This window comes from Gekko japonicus, unplaced genomic scaffold (genome assembly GCF_001447785.1).
Source record: "Gekko japonicus isolate JY-2015 unplaced genomic scaffold, Gekko_japonicus_V1.1 scaffold3713, whole genome shotgun sequence".
Classification (NCBI taxonomy): Eukaryota; Metazoa; Chordata; class Lepidosauria; order Squamata; family Gekkonidae; genus Gekko; species Gekko japonicus.
In genome coordinates, this window is record NW_015169896.1 from 70,624 (window position 1) to 89,247 (window position 18,624).

Sequence of the window (18,624 nt, forward strand, 5' to 3'; positions counted from 1 at the left end):
CAGCTTAGAGGGAACACTGGTGAAGTCTCATCCCCGTCGCTGTACCTGCCTGCTCCTGCCAGGTTCTTTTGGCCCGAGTTGTCCTGAAAGAGGCATCTTCGGGCCTGGGTCAGCCCCTCCACCATCCGTCCTGGCGGCTGCCATGACTTCCAGTTGCCCCCTGTGGTTTCTCCGCAGCAGGTTTCTCCGCCTCCCTGGACTGCTTGCCCCCACTCCCTCCTTCAGTGGGTCCAAGCCGCTGTGCAAGGCCTTCCCCACTGTTGTCTGTGGTTGAGGTGAAGGGGTCTGTGGGGCCTCAGACCTGGCAGAAGCAATCAGCTGGGCTTCTCTGAAGGGAAGCCATTGCTGGGGAGGGGGATCTCTTTTTGATGCTGGTCTTACGTCCAGACATGTCATTTATAACCTGCCTTCTCTCCACTGGGGACCCAAAGGGACTTAACATTGTTGTTCCCTCCTGCATTTTATCCTCACAAAAACCCTGTGAGGTTGGTTCGGTTGAGAGTATGTGACTAGCCCAAGGTCAAGCTTCCATGACAGAATGGGATTTGAACCTGGGTCTCCAAAAAGAAAGCATGCTTCTGAACTGGAGGTGAACTCTGATTTAATTTCATTGGAGACAGTAATAATCCCGGGAGATCTCCAGGCTCCATCTGGAAAGCGGCAAGCCTAGTCCTAATCATAGTGCTGTTGCCCCCCTAACAAAGAAATTCTGGCTACGGGTCTGCTCTATGGCATTGTACCCCACTGAGGTCCCTGCCCACCCCAGGCTCCATCCCCAAATCCCCAGGAGTTCCCCAACCTGGATCTGGCAACCCTACCCCCCCCCATCCCCCACCAGGAGCCAGGAGGGACCCGGCCACTCTAGTCCATAAGAGCTCTGGCTTCAGATGACTGGAATGAGTTCTCTTCAGCCCCTGGCTCAGCCGCTGAGGTGTAACCGTGTGTTATGAAATTTCAGTTGCTGAGAACCTTAAACTGTCATTCAGAACCTAAAAAGGTTAGTCAAGAATAGAAGAGGGTCAACTCTAAAAATCTAATTATGAAACATACAAAAATATAATAGCCTCTGTCTAAGATTCTGCAGAACACCCCTTGGCTGAGTGAAATGATCAGCCTCATAATGGAACCCCTGGTCTGCATGTGGATTTGCACCTTCTAGAAGGCAGCAGGGCAAGAGGGAGACCCAACATGAGATGGGCGGACTCAGTCGAGGAAGCCGCCTCAGTGTGCAAGGCCTGAGCAAGGCTGTTAACAACAACAGGACATTCTGTAAGTCGGAAGTGACTTGAGAGCATCTTAACACACGCAGTGGACATTTCCTGCAGCTCAGGGCTCCGGGCAGCTTTGGTTAAGTCACATTTTTTAAGGTTTTATTTTAAGGGTAACAAATTAGGCTCTTGCTAGGCAGAATCCCGCGGAATCCTGGGCCCTTGTTTGTTATTTTAATTTGTGTTGAATAAATACATGTATATTTTTGTATGTTTCATAATTAGATTTTTAGAGTTGGCCCTCTTCTATTTTCGACTAACCTTTTAAGGTTCTGAATTCTAGATTTTAGGTTCAGTTTTTTTCCCTTTTCTCTTTTTTGTCCTTTTTAACCTTAAACTGTCCACATCACCGTGCCTTGCCCAAAATCAAAGGTCAGTGGAAAGGGATTTATCAGAGGGAAAACAATGAATATTTGTGTAGAGAAATACTGCATGGAGACAGGGAGAATTAAAAAGTGCATTTGTATAAATGAGCAGAAGTGTGTGAGGCAGAAGAAACAGAGCAGGTACTAATACACCCTCCCCCAAAAAATGTTTTCTTAGTACACTGTCACAAAATACCAACCTAATATACTTGCCACTATGGACACCAAGCCTGTCCCAGCTCCAAGTTCAATCACTTTCTTGTCTTTGAGGTTGATTTCTTGTTGATCTGATTCCAGGTACTGACACAGAGCAAGAGCCTAAGATGACAAATGTCTGCTTTAGCAATATGTTGTTGGTATTTTTTAAATCCAGCTGTGCAATACTTGGTGTGCAGCAAGTGCACTGGTTTTGAGAGGCAACATCACTGGCAATACGTTGGCTTTTGACTGTAACTTGAAGAAATTGTTGAGGGTTGTGAGAGGCCTACCACTTCCAAAGGCATCTATTGAAGCCTTATTATCTGCACACAAACTTCCTTTCTATGGTCATCCACAGTTACAGACTGGCAGTATCTTGTGGTATGGATAAAGCCACTGACTTGTTGCACTCAAAACTATTCCAAAATGAACAAGGATCAGAGAATTGCCATGTTTTGATTGATCAAGTGATGTGAGTAGCCAGAAAACTTCACTCAATTCTAGGATTCCACAGCCTGGTTTCCCTTGTGTGTGCACATCCACTGCCAAGGCTCAGGTTTCTTAATCTGTCCCTATCGCTTTCAGTAATGATAGTGCCACTCTTACGAGATTTTCAGTGCAATCGTCTGCAGTGTTACTCCAGTCTAAGTCTGCTGATCATGGGGTTAGGCTGGAGCAACTTTGCAAAGGATTGCGCTGGCCCCGGTCACACGAGAGGTTTTGGGCCGGGAGAGGGACGGATCGGGGGCGCAGCAAACGGGCGCGATCCCACAGCAACATCTGGGAAGCGTGGCGCGCCCGTTCCCGATCTGGCCCTTCCACCCAAAACCCTGCATCAAAAATAAACAACCTACCTAGGTGGTTCTTCGGGAAAGGGCGCATCAAGGCCGGCCGTGGGATAGCCAGCGCGTCCTTCCGCCGGCTCATCCCCGGCTCCTGGCCGAACGGCGCATGCTCAGACATGCGCAGTTCGGCAGCCTCCCCCTCCCGACTGTCGCTTCCTCCCTGGCATCTGATCATGCCGGGGAGCAACGGCGCCGCAGCTCGGGATCCGTGGGATCCCGCCATGGCGTCTCTATTTTGGTGCGGCACCACTGTTAGCTATAGAAAGTTTGAGGGTGTTAGAGAAACAGAGCTAGCTCACACAAACCATTTTCTCAAAGTTAATCCAGTTAGGCATAAATGTGTTCAAAAGCCTGGGGGCCTTTGGAGTCGGAAAAGATTATTCCAGCTGGATGAGTGGTAAACTGCTTGGAATCAATGTTGCACAGAACGAAAGAGGGGTAGGGGGCGGCACCCAGATAGGTTCCCTGCTACCTTCTTTAGTGAAAAGTAATCTATTTGCTCTTCCATCTTTTACAGACTCTTATTCTTTCTGTCCGATGATTAGCTCCTGAACCTGGAAAAAGCCAGTGTGGTGTAGTGGTTAAAAGCGGCAGCTCTCTAATCTGGAGAACTTGGCTTGATTCCCCACTCCTCCACATTAAGCCAGCTAGATGACCTTGGTCTAGTCACAGTTCTCTTAGAAGTCTCCCAGCCCCACCTACCTGACCAGGCGTCTGTTGTGGGGAGAGGAAGGGAAAGCAGTTGTAAGCTGCTTAAGTCTATGGTAAAAGAAACTTGGACTTGCTGTGGGGGTGGGGCGGGTCTGACACTAATACTTAAAAAACATCAAAAGAGAAAGTCACCTGGATTGCAGGATTTTTTGGCATAATTGAAATAAATGACTCAACAGCTTTGTTTTTAGGGTGTTGTCACCAGCATATAAGTAAGCCTTGTGGACACTAATACTTAAAAACATCAAGAGAGAAAGTCACCTGGATTGCAAGATTTTTTGGCATAATTCAAAGAAATGACTCAACAGCTTTGTTTTTAGGGTGTTGTCACCTGCATATAAGTAAGCCTTGTTCCCCAGGGTATGGCAACTTTCAACTTCGTTTTCTTTCTATGAACACAAGAGCCTGGACCATAAAATGATACCTCAAAAATACCTGACTTTGCCTTTGATTATTATTTTTTGTTTCTTTGTCCCAGCTGATAGAACATCCTGTGATCAAAAGGAGCCTCTTTGTTTTTGCCTAGGAAACCTGACTAGGGAAGCACTAGTGCTGGAAGGTTAAAATTAATCTGTGAGGTAGCGCAAACAGAGGGTATCGCTTGAGAAAGCTGACTTCTGCCACCACAACCTGGTTTTGCCTGGTAATGTTTTTTTTACTACCCCGAGATCCGTAGGAATTTGGTGTGGAAGAGTGACTATGTGTCACTCAGGGGTCATTTCATAGAAAAAGAGATGCAGGAGCTCATTAGCATAACTTATTTGCATATGCCACCCCCCCCCCATATCTTCCAGTCTGTTCACAACCTAACTAATGACACCCTCCATGTTTGTACAAAGAATCCGATAATTTGCTGCCTAATGATAAGCCAGCTGTGATCTGGACAGAACCTTTGACCGAATCCTGACGCAGCTACCGTGTTTCCCCGAAAATAAGACACTGTCTTATATTTATTTTTTCTCAAGAGCTTATACACTAGGGCTTATACCACAAATGCATAGAAATCCTGCTAGGGCTTATTTTTTGGGTAGGTCTTATTTTCGGGGAAACAGGGTAATTGATTTTGCTATGTATATAATGCACAATAATGATCACTGACTTCTCCGGCATATATGCATGCTGGCTAGCAGATGCCTTGAATAGCTGCCAAGCCTATGAGTACCATCTGCTTTGGGAGAAGGATAGCTCTGGTTGGAGCCTAGAAGGTAAAATTTGTTCTGCTAACATTACAACCAGTTATCAGGTAGGTATGATGTAAGCTAAAGGCTGTCCAGTGCTGAATTCTCTTCTCATAAAAGTTCTAGTGAGGAGAAGAGGGAAGAGGAAGAAGAGGAGGAGATCCTTCAGTCTCAGAGCAGCTTACAATCTTCTTTCCCTTCCCCTCCCCTCCCCACAACAGACACCCTGTGAGGTAGGTGGGGCCGAGAAAGCTCTTTTGAGGACTGCTCTTGAGAGAACAGCTCTGAAAGAACTTGTGACTGACCCAAGGTCACCCAGCTGGCTGCATGTAGAGGAGTGGGGAATCAAATCCGTCTCTTCCAGGTTAGAGTCTGTGCTCCTAACCACTACACCACACTGGCTCTCCAGGGCTTGCAGTGGAGAGGAAGGAAAACAAGGCATTAAAAGGGAATCACATGACCCCTGTCAGACTTCATGTCTTAGAGAAGCTTGTTTGTTAGGGTGACACTGCTCTTCTCATGCAAAACTCACCCCAGGCCATACTATAGCTCCAAAGTTTTCTATGGACTCTTGAATGGTGATCCGATGCCCAGCATAAAAATAATGCTCCTTGTCAAAATAATGAGATGCTTTTTGAACCCATTTCTCCAACATTTTAAAAATACGTGGTCCTGGGGAGAAGGAAGAAATAATCTGTCATCTGTGAATACAAGAATGCAGTTACAGGCTCACGAAAAGAGAATTTAAACAAAATGGACTGTTCCCCCCTTCATTGGGGGGGGGGTTTGTTGTCAAAAAGTGGTTCTTCATTAAATTCTTAAAGAGCTGCAGTGTCTTTTGGTTACCATTATTAAGAGAGCCCCTATGCAGATCACCACATAATGGTACATATGAAAAATGGCTTTGCTCAGATCCTGAGAATCGTAGGGCAATGGTGAGCGGTGAGATCTGGGGGGGCCTACAACTGAAAGGTGTAGGGGGGGCGTTAATTTTCCAAGTTCTGGCAAGGACTTGGGCAAGTATGGAAAGGGTGGTCTTGTTTTCTTCTCTCAAGCTGCCCCGTTCCAAATTATTTTGAGCATCTGGGGGGGGGGGAATTGCTTCAGTGGCAATGGGGCAGAGACTTCTTTGGTGATCTCTGCTCTGTTCAGGGATCCAAAAATCTCAACCATGACGCATGCATGTGTGTCTAATTCAGTTCAAAGCCTGAATGTTATATACGCTTCTTTTTGGAATCGTCATGGCTTAGATCCATCATAGCGTTTTCACAGATGGAAGGTTCTCCACTCATGGAGCGTGACTTTCCTCCCCCACACACACACACCTCTTGCTGCAGCCCAAAAATGCCCTCCCAAAAGAGGATCCTCTGGCATAGGGAGCCCCAGATATTGCTCTTCAGAGGGGCATTTAGAGCCTTCAACAGGAAATGTGACTGAAGAAAGTTATGCTATGGCCACAGGAATCATTCCGGCCGCAGAAAAACTGTGGTTGATTCCAGCCCTAGAAAGTGATCAAAGAAATGTGGAGCCCATAAAATTCCTCTAATTACAACACAGATGCTTTAACGTCCACGTTAGATTAATAGGACTGGGACTTTATTTAACTTGGGTTGGACTAAGCCTTACTCGCTAAAGCTTACTTTGATTTGTAATTCTAGGTCCACTTCTCAGGAAATACACATTAATTTGAGGCTGTAAACTGAATAATGCATTAACCGACATATTAAATGGAGCCAAGTTCAAACATAATCCTCAAGATTATGAGGAATTCAAAACTACTCATTTTCACAATTGCTTTAACATAAGCAGGGCTTTTTTGGTAGAAAAAGCCCAGCAGAAACTCATTAGCATAATAGGCCACATACAACAGCACACACTCATTAGCATATTAGGCCACACCCCCACACCTTCCCTTGGCTTTGCCAGTTTAAACTGCCTTCCCTTGGCCTGTCCGGGTGCCCCGCCACTGCAGGGAGCCTGGGCAAGCAGGCCCTTGGACAGGCCAGGGAAGGCACGGGGAGGCATTTAAATGTCTCTCTGATCCTTCCAGGGGCCCCCCTGGCCTCCCCGCCTCAGAGTCACCGGGGAGGAGGGTCGCTCTCCAGGTCTTCCCTCTGTAGCCCTGCACGCAGAGGTTTTGGCTGTAGTGGGCGTGGCCAACTCTGAAGCCAGCTGGAACTCCGTTCCTGTGTGTTCCTGCCCAAAAATAGCCCTGATAAGCATGAAGGGTTTCCCCCTCCCCTTACAAGGGGGAACTTATGAAGTCAGGCTATCCCAGGACAAATATTCTAGGAAGAACATGTGTGTCTGTGGGTTTCCTGCTTTTGTTTTAAACAAAGCATTTCCTGCCCTTGTTTTAAATAAAGCACAACCTGAGCCCGGTGTTGGAGAACCGTCAATGCAGAGTTCAGAATCTTCTTCAAGGCCTTCTTCTTCTTCCATGGTTACTTGGGTAGCTTTTGGAAACGACTGGTACTGGGTTGAAAGCATAATAGGAATGCTGTGGAACGAACAGTGAAAGTATAAGACATTCTGCGCTAAAAGAATATTTAGCAGCATCCTTCATTCTCCCTGCATATAGATGTGTGTGTACTCATATATGAGAATTTCCAGAGCAAGTAAGTTCCCAATTCAGCGCTTACCTGGATTTGTTTCCTCGGCAGGAAACAGCACTGGAGATTTATGCCTCAGTTTTATTTGCTGTAGAGCACAGGTGGAGGCAAAGAGTGAGATCCTGATCCCAAAGATGTTTCGGACAATGGAGCAGCAGTATCTACCCCTCTCTCTGCCTCCATCAGCCTCTTAACTACTATAACTTCACACACCACCATCAAGTTTTGATGAACGGAGCCATCTGAGCACCATCCCCTACTCCTTGGTGGCATTTGAGGAGAAACCCACAATCATTAAGAACAATTACCATTCTTTTTGCTGTGGACTCTGCTACCCTCCGCCCAAGCTCATAGGAGGAGGAGGAGACTGGATTTATACCCCACCCTTCACTTGGCGTCTCAGAGCGGTTTACAAACTCCTTCCCCTTCCCCTCCCCACAGCAGACACCCTGTGAGGTAGCTGGGGCTGAGAGAGCTCTTTCCAGAACTGTCCTTGAAAGAACAGCTCTGACAGAACTACGGCTTGCCCAAGGTCATCCAGCCAGGTGCAAGTGGAGGAGTGGGGAATCAAACCCGGTTCTCCCAGATTAGAGTCCGCGCACTTAACCACTACACCAAACTAAATGGTTTGAAACGGAGATGAGCACTGCAACCCTAGAGTCGGATTCGACTGGCTTTCGAGCAAGGGGACCTTTACCTTTACCTTTAAGACATACATGCAAGGCAAGACTAAAGGTTGGCCACTGTCTACAAAAATAAGAAAACGGACAAGCAGGATTGAGAAATAATGAATACATTTATTAAAGTTTTGAGGAGGTCTAACTGGAAATGTTTTGGCTATTTAGAATCATTCTGTAATGTATCCGCCATTACCACGTGCGCGACCGTTGGGCCATGCGGTCAAGCACAAGCCCAGAGCTTCGTTCCTGCAGAACAATAGCGGAGCGGATCCTAGCCCGCACCAACCAGAGGGCCAGGTCCGCGGCCGAGAGCCAATGGGACTCTCGGCCACTGTAAATAACCTATAGGGTCACTAGGGGGTGTGTTTTGGTGGTGGGTTTCTGAGCATATATACCGGCCTGCGTGCCGGGGGTTCTTGTCTTTGTTCTTCACTAATAAAGTACTCTTTGCTGAATCACTCCACGTTTCCGAGTACTTTTCACTGGCGACGAAGGTGGGATTCTACCTCTCTTGAACAAGAACCGGAGGAGACCCTGCAGCACCGAGCACCGATCGTCACCGCCGCCGCCTGCCGCCGCCGGGATCATCGCTCCATCGCTCAGCACCTCGCTCCGTCAAGACCTCGGCCGAACATCACGTTAACCGCCTTTCGCTTCACAGCACCCAGCGAGCTTCCATGTAGCAGAGTGGGGATTCGAACCTGGGTCCCCCAGTTCCCAGTCTTGTCACTCTAACCACTCCACCACATTGGCTTTCCTTTCCTTTCTCCTTTGTCAAAGTCATACCAAGCAGGAAAGCATAAACCAGCAAAAAGGTATCAACTGAAAGACCAACTGATTCATTCTAGCATAAATTTTGATGGACTAGATCTACTTTGGCCAATGCACAGTACGTATTCTGCTGCTCCACTTCACAAAAACTTACACTAAAATGTAGTTGCTCATGACTGAAGCACTACCGGGCTTTGGTGTGTGTGTGTGGGGGTGCAATAGACCCTCCCCCACTACAGAAGCATAAATAACACTGGGTTTGATCCACCTGATTGTTTTGCTGTGGACACATGCATGGAAGTGAACGAAATCTATGCAGGAGAGTTCTCAGCGGGACTAAGCTAAGGAAACTTCCTAATGGCTTCTGTCCATCATCTGTAGGTTCATCTCTTCATCTGTTGTTGGTTTTTTTACACAGTTCAGACTTTTACTTCTCCCCTTTCATTTTGAATTCTTTATGTCCATGTGAGCGTGGTTTGTTTTGTTTTACGCCTTGGAAGCTCTTCTTTTCATCGTCCTGGGCTGGTGCCTCAGAATCTTCTGGTTCCCAATAAATCTTTTGAAAGAGTATCTTTCAGATCCTTTGGGTTTAAGCTTAGCACCGCAAGTGATACATTACTGGCTTGTTACACTTCTTGCCTGACCCTGCAACCACCTGTTTAACGTCAGACATCACGTACATTAAAAATAAGCATGCAGCTTAAAGTCCCCCCCGTTGCATTATTTGCCTCGGTTTATCTGCTGTTCTGCAAGAGAGAAAAAAGTATTATTGATTTTTTACCTGGAAAGTGTTAAATCCAGACTCCAACAATCCAAATTCTAAACTGAAGTATTTCCAAGCAGCTCTGTGCCTTTTATAAGGAAGGTGTGCTAACAGATCTCTACTGTGGGATGGGAACTGGGGGGAAGGAGGCGGGCTTCAGACCATGTAGGGATGTATAAAAAACCTTTAAGCAGAGACAGTAGTGCCTGTGATTTCCTTTCTCTGCATACAAACCAGTGGCAACAAACAGGATTATATTAATGCTTCTGTTTAAGCTACAAAAAAGTAAATAATCACTGTGATGTGTATGTATCTAGGGTATATTGGACTCAAGGGCATAACCCCTATTCATTCGGTGGACAGATTTTAAGTTGGTCTATTCCAGTATGCTGCCTGCTTTTGTTAAATAAACTAAGATACGTGGCTTTTAATGTATGGATAGACAAATGATTCAGGTTTTTGATTGTTTTTAATTACCCATTTCAAGCATATAAAGCATCTGGTGATGAGGCTGTCCCTTTCTTTTGTGGTTCAAAGTGGCTTATAATTCGAACATTTAGAAACATGCAAAATACAAGAAAACCCCATTTACTCCTGCTCCAAGGACATGGCTCCAGCTTAAACCCAATTGTAAAAGCCCTCACCAATAAAACAGAAGAAGAGATTGGATTTATACTTCATCCTTCACTACCTAAAGGAGTCTCAGAGCAGCTTACAATCTCCTTTCCCTTCCCCTCCCCACAACAGAAACCGTGTGAGGTAGGTGGGGCTGAGAGGGCTCTTTCGAGGACTGCTCTTGAGAGAACAGCTCTGAGAGCAGCTGCATGTGGAGGAGTGGGGAATCAAACCCATTCTCTAGGGTTACCAAGTACTTACCGTGATTCGGCGGGGGACACATGATCCCCGGCCGGAACATTTCTCCCTGTAACGTACCATGCTGTCGCCAGGAAGTAACACCGGGCGACGCTCTGACAATGGGGTTGAAAACCCGATGGTACCATCGAGTTTCCAGCCCCATTGCCAGAGCGTCGCCCGGCATCACTTCCTGGCGATGGCATGGTGCGGCGCAGCTGTTGTCTGTGCGGGAATCGTCCTGGGAAGAAGTATGTGTCCCCCACCGAATCACGGTAAGTACTTGGTAAGCCTGCGGTTCTCCCAGAGTAGAGTCTGTGCTCTTAACCACTAAACCAAACTAGCCATAATACACTTCCTAAAAAACTTCCTAAAAAGACAGTGCCCCCCACCTCCTCAGGAGGTGGGATCCATTCTAGGAACAAGCTCCATTAGATGCCAAGTAGGTCACCTTAAGTGGAGGAATGACTAGAAGGTGGCAACCAGAAGACTCTAGTTGGCACACAAAGACATGGGAGAGAGGTGGTCCTTCAGCTATCTGGGCCCCAGGGCTTTAAAGGTCATAACCAACCAGCACCTTTAATTGAAATCAGAAACAAGTTGGCAACCAATGTAGGTGTTTTGAAATTGGTGATGTCAAGTATTGACTCAACGCCGTTGTAAGAAGTGAAATCAGCTTTATTATCAACAAGAACCTCAGAAGAACACACAACACAAACAGTGGAGCATAGCTCCCTTTTAAACTATCCCGGGCTGATGTAGCCACGCCCTGGAATAGTTAAGGACCAATAGCATTGTTACAATAATGCCCAATCAGGTTTGTTCCCTCCAGCACAGTTCTCTTGCATCTCATTGGTTACACTTACGCATTAGCCAATAGGATTGTTCCACCTTAGAATCCTGGCTAAGGTCTCAAGTTTAACATTGCATTTGATATGGTGAATACATAACAGGTGAGATGTGTTCTCAGCGGCTAACCCCTTGTCGTAACTGGGCTGCTGCTTTCTTAACCAGTTGTAGCTTCCAGGTTGTTTTTATATAATTACATAAAGGAAGGATATTTCAGCTGCCATAGTTGTTCATTCATGTGTGCAATTGATAGTTTGTCTGGAGCTGAACTGCCTCTTTTTAGCCAACCTCTTTGTTACTGCTTTCCCCTTATCAGTGGAAAAACCTCCCATGGGACTACTACCAGAAACGTTACTCTGCTTCATGGTGCTACAATGCCGTGCATTATGCAGTGGCATCGAAGGGAAGGGGGTGTTGCTCAGTGCACAAGAGAGAGAAATCCCAGGTTTGGTTCTTGGCATTTCCAATGAAAATATCCCAGAAGCTCATGGCCTCTTGGGAGTGATCCTTCTCTCCTTGAGAGTCACTGCTGAGCAGGGAGGGCAAATAGGTATATAGTTGGGGCCTGGCAAAGAGGTGTGAGCCAAAGGGCAAGAGTCAAGGGCTCCTGGTTCCTTGACTAGGGTTAGTGTCTTTGGGGCATTGGGCAACTGGCCTGTTGGATTCTGAGCTGGCCCACCAGGATTCAGCTTCTTGTCTCTGTTAGTATATTTATATTACATTTTAAATTGTATCTAATTGCATTTTTAAAAATTTGTTGTAAGCTGCTTTGTATTCTGTTAGGAAGGAAAGCGGCTAATAAACACACAGACTGATCAGAAAAGATGTTACGGAGGTAGAAGATGGGTCTAGGGTTGCCAATCTCCAGGTGGTGGCTGGAGTTCTCCCGCTATTGCAGCTGATCTCCGGGCAACAGAAATCTCTTCACCTGGAGAACATGGCCACTTGGAAGTTGATGTGGCAGAATTTGGGGTTCAATGAGCCCGGGCCTTTCTGTTTTTCTATGCTATGTAGGTTTTGCTGTAACTGACTCTGGTTTCTTGGTTCTGAAGTCCTTTGCTCTTTTACTGGCAGCCTAAGCAAAAAAACCAGGGGTCATTTCATAGAAAAAGATGTGCAGCTCATTAGCATAACTCATTAGCATGTGCCCGACCCCCTGACATCACCGGAAGTGTGTCAGAAGGCAACACCCACCGCTTAGGCTCCACTGGACTGTTTTGGATTGCTAGCTATTGGGGGGGGGGACGTGCAGATCTGTCCTCGCAGAGGAGGGAGAGCTTGCGCCTGAATAAAACTTGGTCTTAAAGGTGCCTTTGGACTGGAGGGCAGGGGGAGCTCTGTAACTTACCTGGCTGCTTCTTGCTCTGACTGAGGGCTGCTGGGAGCAGGGGGCGGGGCTTGTTGCATGTGCCCGCTACCTGGGCTCTTTACTGCCGGAGCTCCGCTCCTGTGCGCTCCTGCAGGAAATGACCCCTGGAAAAAACTAAAGCCTTGCCCTGTAGATGTACCTTTGCCTGAGTTCACATTTCATGGCGTTCGAAACCTAAACATATCTGTCTAGGTCTTTTTGACATCACAGTTAATAAAATATATCTAGGTGAAAGCTCATAATAGCAAAAATTCATCTTATCAACTTAGGATGGGCTGTTATTTGGCAAGTTTGGCATATTTTAATTAACTCCTCCCTTGATTCCTATTGGCTGAAAGGAGTTTTAAAATGATGCTTTAGGCTTTGTTCGGGGCTGTTTGGCCAACACCCCACCTAGGCTTGAGTGAGGTCTTGGTCCACAGTCCAGGAATTCCTTGTTCTTTCTGAAGTGTACACTAGATCAGGTATTGGGGTTTTCCCATATGCTATTGGGTACTGAAATTGAATATATGCTATTGAGTTTTACTTGTGTGTGGTTTTCGAGTTAATAAATACTTCTAATTTAAGGCAACTCTTCTTGCTGTTTTTCTCTCCCTCTAGAGGCGTGAGATCCCCAGCCAGACTCCACCCACCCATAGAAAAGAACCGTATTGGAGTTAGGGATCCCTGGACCCCTAAAATTCCCCTACAGTTGGACTCCATGGCATTATGCCCCAAACCCCGCCCTTCTGAGGCTCCACCCCCAAAATCTCCAGGCATTTCCCAACCTGGAGCAGGCAACCCTAGATGGGTCACTTGGCTGACTCCACCTAAGGTATCATTCCCATGAAGGAAAGCTGTGTATTGGTCTTGGAAGGAAAGGAGGCATTTTCGGTAGAACGTACATTTGTACCCTTGCTTGTTGAGTTGGTCTGTTGAACAAGGTGGGCTCATAGCCAAAGGAGATACTCTTCAAGAAAATCTTTGGAAGCAACAGCAAGAATTTCCCTTTTGCAGGAAGATCTGTAAACAATGAAAGTGTGAGGAGAACGTGGCAGTCTTCAGTCTTGGCCCAGTGAAGTAGATTCATAGCCCAGCTACTGACAGTGGAGAGATTTCTACCCTTTATATTAAGATCATCACTGTGTTAAACTAGCTCTTTCTTTTATTTTAATTTCCTTTATTCATATCCCACCTTTCACCCCAATGGAGACTCAAAGCGGCTTACATCATTCTCCTCCCCTGAGTCTCCTCCATTTTATCCTCACAACAACCCAGCGAGGTAGGTTAGACTGAGAGTGTGTGACTGCCCCAAGGTCACCCAGCAAGCTTCCATGGCATGAGTGGGGATTCGAACCTGGATCTCCCAGATCCTAGTCTCTGACACTTTGACCACTATTCCACTAGTTAAGCTTTTTATTTCTTGATTTATGTGTTCAAAAGTTTTAATTTTGATACCTCATAGTGGTGTTCACCTGAGTGTTATTTACTGAAATAAGTGTTTGTTTTTGTGAGTTAGTCCACTATGAAACCTAGCTTCTGCCTTGGTGTAATAGTTACAGTGTCTAACTGGGTCTAGAAAAACCTGCATTTAAGCCCCCACTCTTCCAAAGAGCTCACTGGGTAATCTTGGGCCTCTCAGCATAACCTGCCTCACTGCTTGGTTGCAGCAATGAAATTGAGGGGCAGGGGGTGAATGGTGCCCTGATCTCAAGGGAACCGTGGGATTAAATAAGTATGGGTGAAGTCAGAAGGTTGTGAAGAGGACCTGGAGAATTTCTGAGACCACTCCAGTTTTATTTCCAAAATCTCTGGAAATTGACAGTTTGAGGGTAGAAACTGGATACTGGAGGATAGTTTGAGGGAAGCCATCTGTGAATAAAAAAGGAAAACAGGAAGCAAAATATCCTCGGGCAGGAATGGAAAGAATTGGGAAGTGGTAAGCATGTGAGCAAGTAACCTGCAAGGGCCATTTCTTACTCTGTGGCCATCATCATCACAGTTTGTCTAAGTCTAGTGTTTCAGGGTAGAAATAAGTTGGCTCGGCCACTTTTGGATCTAGTGCCAGATTTTTCCTCTGGCATTTTGTACAGGAATCCTGTGGACATGACCGACTTCAATAAACCTTGGAATCTGTAGCTGCCTGAAGTTTCCATTTATGGCACTGAAACTGGAATCCTGTCTAGAGGACCACCTTCATACCACCATGGCTTGTGCCTTCCAGGGCATTTAGTTAAAAATATAATGATGAACACAGACTGCCATAATGGCTGTTGTTTCGACACAGTGTCCCTCCTAAGGTTTTATCTCGGCTACTTTGAACAAAGAATGCCGGGGTACTCAGTGTGTATTAGAGCGAGAAGCAGGGAGTGTGCCGGCTTTTTGGACTGCAGAATGTTATGTTCCTGAAGAGCTCAAGCATTGTGCACTTCATTTTCCACATATGGTGGGGTTTTCCCCAGGTAATGGGTGTATATCATTTGGAGCCTCACCAGGTAATGGGTGTATATCACCCAAATACCACAGCTATCAACTGAGGGAGTGGCGGCCTGTCTTTGTTCCTCTATAGCCCTGCTCATAAGTTACAGTGAACGTACATATGCTCTGTTTACAATTGATTTTTCTTTATACATCCATTGAATAATTCTCAGTGTATGCAGTGCATGTACAGCTAAATGTGTGATTTATACCCCTAGATTTATCCCTGGTTTCATTTGTAAAGTGAACACACTTTGGCTCTTTCTTTCAAACTTTTTTTTTTAATTTAAAACATTTTAATGTTGCATCTCGACCCAATCGGGGTCCCCAAGGAGGTACACATAAAAATGTTTTAAAATGTTTGAACAAATTGAAAACAACATTGTCAAATAATTCAATAAAAACACAACAAACAATACAAGAGGAGGGCCTGTGACCACTACTGAGGGGGTGCCAAACAAAACAAAACTCTCTTCACCTGCTGGCAGAAGAAAACAATAGAGAAAGGCAGACAAATCTCCCTGGGAAGGGAGTCCCAAAGTTTTTGTGTCATGACCAAGAAAGCCCTTTGCTGATTTCTCAGAAAAAGGCAGTAAAACTAACCACTCTCTGCCTTGTCTGACCTTACCCTACCTGATTATCCTAAGTAAATACCTAGCAGAAATAATTTTAATCCCACAACATTCCTTATAATAGTTTTCTTGTCCTGGCAATTAGAGGTCACCAAACACAACAGACATTTCACATGAATGTTACATTGCATTCACAACTCCTGGGAACATTATGAAGCTTCCTTACTCAGACAACATTGTTTCACTATAACCATCACGTCATTGTTCTAGGAGCAAATACATCATACTCCAAGGCCCAAGGGGTATATCCATTCACACTTTCTTCAGTAATGTGTGTGTGTGTGTACATCCACTAACCTACACCCCCAATATGAAGTTGGGTACACTTCCCAGTAGTATTCCCAGTAGTCATGTATAGTTCTTAAGATGTGTTGGTCCAAGGCCTCACAAGTCTTTATGGGTGAAAAGCAGCACCATGAATGGAGCCTGGGAGCAAACTGGAAGCCAGTATAGATGGAACAAGACTGGAGTGACCCACTTGTTATGTCTGGACCCCTCTTCCCTTGGAAAGATAAGTCTGGTACCTAGGAAAAGGTGACACAGGCAACCTTTCTCAGCATCTCACAGGGTCACTCACTCAAGACTCTTCCCTGGTCTGCATATAGGATCAAAATAGGTCCTACAGTCACATGGAATGTGTGCCACCAAATGCTGGCCAGAGGCTTGTCTGAAAAACTGATCCCAAAGGTGCATTGTGGAAGGGTCTGGTTTCTGGCTGGCGAGATCTTGTCTATGGGGTCGCAAAGAGTCGGACTTGACTGTGGGACTGAACAACAACAACACTTCTTTCCTTAAGTGGAATGCTGGTTCGTTCCGCTCATCCTTCTTCTTGGATCTCCGTCTCTATGGATAGGCAAATATTGTCCCATAGCATAAGCTCCCTTCTCTGTCTCTGTAAGCTACCTCCTCTATTTTCCGAACTTGTATGTGTGTTTATAGAGTGCTCTTCAAATAATAAGTTTTTTTTTAAAAAAAAAAATATTAATTCTCTTTAATAAAAACCGTTTCATTAATTACAGCCTGGTTCATTTTGAGAGTTCTACTGAGGGGAAAATCCTGGTATATATCAGGGGAGATCTTGCTGCCCTCTCATACCGTTTGGGTCTCCTTGCTAAATTCCCCAACATACTCAGGGGACCCTCACTACCAGTTAGGGTAACACACTCCAGTCAACATTCTAGGCGTGGCATTCTGTATCAACTGCAGCATCTTGATAATCTTCAAGGGCAGCCCCATGTAGAGGGCATTGCAGTACTCTAAACATTACTAGGACATGCACCACAGTGCCAAGATCTGTTCTGTCCAGAAAGGGCTACAGCCAAAGCTGCCGAAAGGCACCCCTGCCCACTGCTGCTGCCTGTTTATCCAACAGCAGGCCTCAGTCCAGCAGCACCCTCAAGCTGTGAAGCGGCTCCTCTAGGGCGTGTGCAGCATTCTGGATAACCCATTTCCTGGGTCAGACCTTCCTCACACCAGTAGCACCTCTATTTTGTCAGGATTAAGTTTCAGTTTGTTAGCCCTCATCTACTTCAAAACGGCTTCCAAGCACCTGTTCATAGTTTCCACAGCCTCCCTGGGATCACTTTGATGGTGCTCCATAGTAGACACCACAATAGAAATGTTAGTAGAATAACAGAATTTTTGCAACCTTCAGCCATTGTTTGGCTTTCCCACCCAAGATAGCTGTCAAAAATTATGCATTAAAATGCTGAGCAGGTATTAAAGGTAAAGGTAAAGGTTCCCTTGCTCGAAAGCCAGTCGAGTCCGACTCTAGGGTTGCGGTGCTCATCTCCGTTTCAAAGCCGAAGAGCCAGCGCTGTCCGAAGACGTTTCCGTGGTCATGTGGCTGGCATGACTAAACACCAAGGTGCACGGAACGCTGTTACCTTCTTGCTTTCGAACTGCTAGGTTGGCAGGAGCTGGAACTAGAGATGGGAGCTCACTCCATCATGCGGGACCCGGGGTCTCAAACTGCTGAACTACTGACCTTCCACAGCCTGCAGTTTAGCGTCTTAACCACTTGAGCCACTGCAGCTCCTGAGCAGGTATTGGTGTTGTATTAATCTCAATCTTGTGTTCTGATCCAATGAGTCCACTTTAGCCACAACCAAACAAAGAGTGTATTGGTTCTCCCGCTACTAAAACATAGTTCTGCTAGTTATCTGATTCTGTTCCATACTACTACTGCTGCTGCTGCTGCTGCTGCTGCTACTACTACTACATTAACACTCTAATGAGCATAGCTTGGATCCAATCAAACATTTCTGCAGGGAGAAAGATTTCTACCCACCGAGTATGCTTTTCCTCCCGTCTCCCACAGCAGCCCCAAATGCCCCCTCAAGGTGGAAATCCTCCCTCCCATGGAAATGTTTTGCTGGATCGAAGGGTTTACACCACTTGAAACCAAGACATGTACCTAAGATGTCATACAATGGGGGTATGCACATGCCTGTTCTCTTTTCTCCCAGCAGTGTACAAATTGCACCATGTTAAAGTTAATTCCTAGCACAATGCTGTAACCTGGGTTGCTGCATCAGTAGAAAGAGGCTGAGGTCCAATCCTATGTGCTCAAGGAGCAGATGACCCTAGACTCAATCAATAAAGGCTAGTAGTGTAATCCTCAATTCACTGGTTTCAACTCTGCCTAGGACTGCACTAAAAAACCAGCCAGCTGTAGGGTACTTAGAAATTGGACTTGGCAAGGATTTCCACCAAGGAAAGCCAGCCAACATGGTGCATGTTTTTCAATATTTGGTTCTTGATTTACAGACAAAACTGATAATACTGGGCATCAAGAAATGGAACCACCTCATATTGTTCTTTAGCATAAAGCCAATAAGTCTCTGTTGTCAACGCTGGAAGTGGAGTTCATTTTTGAACTCTGGGCCCAAGCCCACGGAGAGGTTCATTGGTCTTATTTGATCTTTTATTCAAACAATTCCTATGCCTGTTTTCCACCCAACTCAGGCTCCCAAAGTAACACAAAGTATCCCTAGCTATGAGACTGACCTATCTATTCATCATCATTGCAGACATTTGCCATAAACCTAGAAAGAGAATGTGCTTAAGAAGTT

At 45.8% G+C, this 18,624-nt stretch overlaps 1 protein-coding gene across 3 annotated transcripts in view; it reads right to left on the minus strand.

The window, feature by feature from the left end:
- Positions 1-18,624, minus strand: part of METTL21C (methyltransferase like 21C) — a 38,361-nt gene that overhangs the window by 2,282 nt on the left and 17,455 nt on the right. Inside the window, exons 1-4 of one of the 3 annotated variants that reach the window (XM_015417490.1) lie at positions 13,346-13,463; positions 6,938-7,065; positions 5,098-5,237; positions 1,834-1,951 (exon numbers count right to left, since the gene is read on the minus strand). In XM_015417490.1, coding sequence (XP_015272976.1) covers positions 1,834-1,951; positions 5,098-5,237; positions 6,938-7,055 — 376 coding nt within the window. In that variant the 5' untranslated portion in view covers positions 7,056-7,065; positions 13,346-13,463. Of the gene's footprint in view, positions 1-1,833; positions 1,952-5,097; positions 5,238-6,937; positions 7,066-9,409; positions 9,495-13,345; positions 13,464-18,624 lie in introns of those variants that run through there. The other 2 variants (XM_015417489.1, XM_015417491.1) reach the window with 2 other exon arrangements.